At 32.8% G+C, this 5368-nt stretch overlaps 1 protein-coding gene across 1 annotated transcript; it reads right to left on the reverse strand.

Annotated features, from left to right (window-relative positions):
* Positions 1 to 1188: 1188 nt before the first annotated feature.
* Positions 1189 to 5144, reverse strand: LOC139529978 (digestive cysteine proteinase 1-like). Its single transcript, XM_071325980.1, has 5 exons — positions 4833 to 5144; positions 3538 to 3706; positions 2444 to 2655; positions 1948 to 2179; positions 1189 to 1475 (listed from the first exon to the last, which is right to left on the reverse strand). Exons 1-5 carry the CDS (start codon positions 5061 to 5063, stop codon positions 1384 to 1386), a joined length of 936 nt encoding a protein of 311 aa, XP_071182081.1. The 5' UTR covers positions 5064 to 5144; the 3' UTR covers positions 1189 to 1383.
* Between the last annotated feature and the right edge of the window lie 224 nt (positions 5145 to 5368).

Genomic DNA, 5368 nt, shown 5'->3' on the forward strand with positions numbered 1-5368 from the left:
TCAAAAGACTAAAGACACACAATGATCTGAGTTGACTCACAGCTTCTGAAAGCTAGTTCAATGCCAACATTTACTAATTAAAAAGTCATCCATCCAAAACAACACTTTCTAAATATGCTAATTGACTCCTTTTAAACCTCATTTTGGTGGTATAAGTTTGTGTGTATACTTATATATTTTCTTCCCAACTGGTTTCTGAGCATTCTGGATTACTGTTTATCCAGTGTGCCAGGTGCTATCAACTTTGTCATTGAGTTTCATATGAAATCAGAAACAAAGTCCCAACAGTTCTTGTTATTCAGCATTTACAAATGCAAAATCGAGTAAAGGTTGCGTCTCTGAAAGCCCTCTAATGAAACCTGTATTTTTCAATTGCAGCATTTGATAGTAATGTTACCATGTAGTATCATGCCTAGAAAATTATTTGATACTGGAACAGTAACCATACTGGTACTGGCTGTACTTACTTACTTTGGACTGTTTCTTAGATTAAGGATCAAACCCAACTATTCTTGACAGTTGCTTTTATCTTATTAATGTGATCTCCTCTATGTAGTTCTTGGTGTCTGTTCTATTGTATTTACCACCGGAACTCTCTCTAGATTAGTCATGTTAGTCTTGAAGTTGGTATTGACATTAATTATGTTATTAAACTTTGCAATGTCGTAGGTGGTACATATTTAAGCAAGTAAAGCTATTTGCTAGCCTCTTGTGCACTTTTTGATTTTTATGCCCCCACGGAACGGGAGGAGCATTAAGTTTACCCTTGTCTGTATGTAAGTATGTCCCAAAGTTGGTTTCCGTTCTGTTCTCTTACTTTAATTGCTTCAGCCAAATGTTATAAAACTCATACAAAATGCTTATTACCACAAAACACAGATCATGTTTGAATTGTGGTAGCGTCCCTTTTAACGTTCTAGAGTTGTGCCACTTTACAAATGATTTTTTTTGTTTCCCTTCTATAAATAACTCTTGGTTTGACTCAACCAAATGTTATCAAAACTTATACACAATGCTTATTGCCACAAACTACAGATCAAGTGTGATTTTTGGTGGTGTCACTTCAACCGTTCTAGAGTTGTGCCCTTTTACAATTTTGCCCCCTTTGTAACTTTATATGATATGCAAGTGGAGGCACCATCTGTGTCCCATTGACACATTCCCTATTTTTTTTATTAATAAAAAACATTGCTACTATCAGTTTTATTTGAATGATGATAACATATTAGAAAAAGCTACCAGTATGTGTTAACCAACAGCCAGGATAGCTGAAACCAAAGGCTTTCCCACATTATAGTATTTGTTAGACAGGATAGGTGGCGTCAGAGGTAATGCTTTAGTGTTTATACAGGATAGGTGGCGTCAGAGGCAATACCACATCGGTTATACAGGATAGGTGGCGTCAGAGGCAATACCACATTGGTTATTCTTATTTCTTCTCATTAGTATGTAACCTTGCATTCCCCAGTTTACACCTAAAACATACAAGATTATACTCTGTTTCACTATTTTGCTGCTTTACATCACTGCTGTGTTTCGATTTTTTAAAAGAGAATGACAATTGAAATAAAATTCAGGGCCTTTTTCTTAAAAAAAAATCAGTGTTGATATGATATTTTTGATGATATTGTAAATTTTACCGGAATAGCGTGAGACATCAGTTACATGAAATAATTTGAGAAGATTCTTTATTGTAAATAGTCAGAATATGACGAATATACAAATATCTACATCCGTTTGATGCACTTGCTTATAAATATGAGCCTCTGGAAAGGGGAACCTACATTTATTTTATAAATGACCATTAATGCATTTTCTTTATTTCCTTGTATTCCGTAGTTCTCTGTTATCTATTTTCAGACCTTTTTTTCTCTTTGTTTCTTATCCCATTTAATTTTGTGTTCATGGCCCAACATTCTGTAATCTGTAAGCCTACAAAAAACATACCCCAGCTATTTTTGACGATCCAATAATCTTTTCCACCTTCAGAACCATATCCGACGATCTGAACCGCATGATCAAGTTTTGTTGAACTGCACTTTGGTTCATCGTAGACCCCAGCTCGATACAACTGAAATGACTGAAGACTAGCATCAATAACTGCCATTACTGGAAAGTGTAACACGGCTATCTGTAATTGGTCTTCGTTTCCTTCTGCAACAGCCATTGTGCCCATATTCTGAAATCGAAAAAAAATATAGAACAGTTATGTAAAGAAGTTCTAAGACAAACTTTATATTTTTTAACTAAGTAAATTTATAAAGTTTTTATTTTAGAATTAGCAAACATCTATGATATTAATTGATATCTTAACATTGTAGTAAAACGTGGCATGCAATGAAAGAAATTCTTGTCTCTTATTTATACTATTTTAAAAAAAATGCAAAACTTATGAATTGTTTGAACTATTGAATACTAGTATACATGATAGGGAATAACATACCCGTACAACGGACGTACAGCTTGTGTTTCTGCACTGTCCAGCAGAACCATGCATTGGATAATCTGCCATTGAACACAGACCACCTATATTATGTATACAGTTAAACACTGGTGTCACCAACTCAGACCCATGGGTACAGCAGTCCACCACTTCTTGTAAGCTTAATGGAATCGAACGTCTATTTTTTATAAATTCATAGCTTTCCATAATTTCTGTGTTAAAAAAGGAAAAACAGTTTAATTCTTCGGCATGTTCAGTACTATAACATTTGGTGAATTATATTCTATCAATTGCACGCAGGCTATTGTTACATTAGTGCATATTTTTTTTCAGGTTTCAAAATGACATTTTTATTCTATATACATATCACTGTGTGCTACTTAAAATCTAGTGCATTTTAAATTTGATTTGAGTTGATTTGACATTTTTAAAAACAAGTGAAAAAGTGTTAAGTACAATTGAATAGGGGTAAATATAGATGGAATGCATCTTTAAAACATTTTAAAATCTAAATCTTTAGCTCCCCTGAATATAAATACTTTGTCTGAGCTTTTCGAAATAAATAAAAAAGTAGGATGAGAAAAAATACTCCTTGTTTAAAGACATAATACATCTAATAAACGCAAAATCACGCAACTTGATTTGAAGAAAAATCCCCAAAACAACTCTACACTTAAGAGAGAAACAAAACATTTTTTAAAATGCACTAGATTTTAGGTAGCAGACAGTGATACATCTTCGCTAGCCAAGGGTTACGATCCACTCCCGTTCTCTTGAAAGAGAACGGGAGTGGATCGTAACCCTTGGCTAGCGAAGATGACAGTGATATGGATATAGAATAAAAATGTTAAGTGTAGAGTTGTTTTGGGATTTTTCTTCAAATCAAGTTGAAGATTTAGATTTTAAAATGTTTTAAAGATGCATTCCATCTATATTTACCCCTTTTCAATTGTACTTAACACTTTTTCACTTGTTTTTAAAAATGTCAAATCAAATCAAATCAAATCAAATTTAAAATGCACTAGATTTTAAATAGCACACAGTGATATGGATATAGAATATAGATAGTAGCGTAAAATTTTCAAGAATATCACCTAGTGCTGCAATTGAAAGTACTTGTCCCAGCTGCCCTTGATTTTGCACAGGACCTATTGCACCTTTTGTTCTCCAATCAAAAGTAGACGGTAAAAAAGTCCAATTGTGTTCAATCTCTTCATACTCTCTTTCAGAATTAGTTTTAATATGCGGACGTTTTGGTGATTCCTGTAATGATAAATCAAGTAATTATGACATATAAAAAAGAATATGTGGTGTGATTTCCAATGAGATAATTAAACTCATCATGCTGACACCAAATGATCCGACTGGCTTGGATATAAAATTAGTCGACAGTAGTTTAATGATGATCAAATTAAAGCATATTTTTTTTCTCACGATGAGTGATTAGTTTACGGAAATCTGTCGAAGTGATAAAAATAAGGTAAAAAAACACAAACTAAAACTAAAGGAATCACATGAACTCTACATGGAAAAAAACTGGGTACTGGATAAGCGTCTCCTGCTATGTATGCATTACATGACATGCTAATCAACATTAAACAAAAAACATACGTCTACTCGTATGTGGGTCCTTTATAGCTGACTATACGGTTATAGTCAGCTATAAAGGACCCACATACGAGTAAACCCAATGTGAAAAGATTAAAAGAAGAAAAATCAACAGTGCGACCTATGCCAAAATAACAAACGAAAACTTGAACATCATGACAGACAGCAATCACCGCCAACAACTGACCCGAGATAGTAAAAAAAGAACGCCGGAACGCGTTTTTATACACAATAATGTGCAATCATCATAATTGAAAATTAAACAGGTACCAATCTTGAAGAAATTGAACTAATAAGCGAAGAATATGAAATACTAAGTACATCTTCTTTTTGACTTTGAGTTAGAAAAAATAGAGACTCGATCATTCACTTGCAATTTTATTTATTTTTTCTCAATTAAAACTGCCTTTTTTGAAAACTTATTTTTAAATTTATGTAGCTAACCAATAGATTCAGTATAATTTTTGGAGTTTCAAAGCCCCCCTCCCGACACATCATAATTCAAATGTCACCAACAAGTTAATCATCACTATATCAATGCCAATATGCGTTTTAATCATACATACTAGTAATATCTTATGAAGATCAAAATTTGCTGACACTTTTTTGTTAATAGTGTCCGGAGTTTAGTTCTTTAGTTCTAAAGATGAAAATAAAAAAATGCTATGTTGTCCCCGTACAAAGACAATTTATGAATATTACTATCAGAGGATGTCGTTTTGGGGTTATTGTTTCTTCTATGTACGGTTCACATTTTAAATACAATAACATAAAAACCCACCTGGTCAGCAAATTCGTTCATTGCCAATCTGAATTCTGACTGTACATCATTGTTGTGTGCATTAACATATTCCAGGTTCATCTCCCACACGGCACGCTTGTTAGCTTCATCTTCTGAAGTACTGTAATATTTGTCAAAGTCAGTTTTCCACTGATTCCATTGACCATTTAGATCAACTACAGCCAAAGAAGCCGACACAAATGTTGCCGTGAAAAATAAAATCAATTTCATTATAAACAAATTATTTTAAAATGTGATGATTTAATATTTAATATTTATATATCTTTATACAACAACATGTGATAGAATAAGGTATCATATGATAACAATGTGTTAAACACGTGTCACAAATTGATATGGGACATTTGTTTAAAACTAATCAAAAACCCTTGATTTCTTCCCTTTCCTATTTATAGTGAATTTATAATAACATGTAGCTCAAAATTTTCTGATTTGTTTTGCTTTATTTATGTTTTATTCAATCTGGAAATTCTTTAAAAATATTCTTTCCCACGTTTCCCGTTCAAGTTTGTGGA

This window comes from Mytilus edulis, chromosome 7, assembly GCF_963676685.1.
Source record: "Mytilus edulis chromosome 7, xbMytEdul2.2, whole genome shotgun sequence".
In the NCBI taxonomy this organism is placed as follows: domain Eukaryota; kingdom Metazoa; phylum Mollusca; class Bivalvia; order Mytilida; family Mytilidae; genus Mytilus; species Mytilus edulis.

Coding starts and splice junctions, on each gene's coding strand:
- LOC139529978 (XM_071325980.1), bottom strand. CDS start 5,063: ATGAAATTGATTTTATTTTTCACGGCAACATTTGTGTCGGCTTCTTTG. Junction 3,707..4,832: donor TGAACGAATTTGCTGACCAG/GTGGGTTTTTAT, acceptor TTATCATTACAG/GAATCACCAAAACGTCCGCA. Junction 2,656..3,537: donor ACTTTCAATTGCAGCACTAG/GTGATATTCTTG, acceptor TTTTTAACACAG/AAATTATGGAAAGCTATGAA.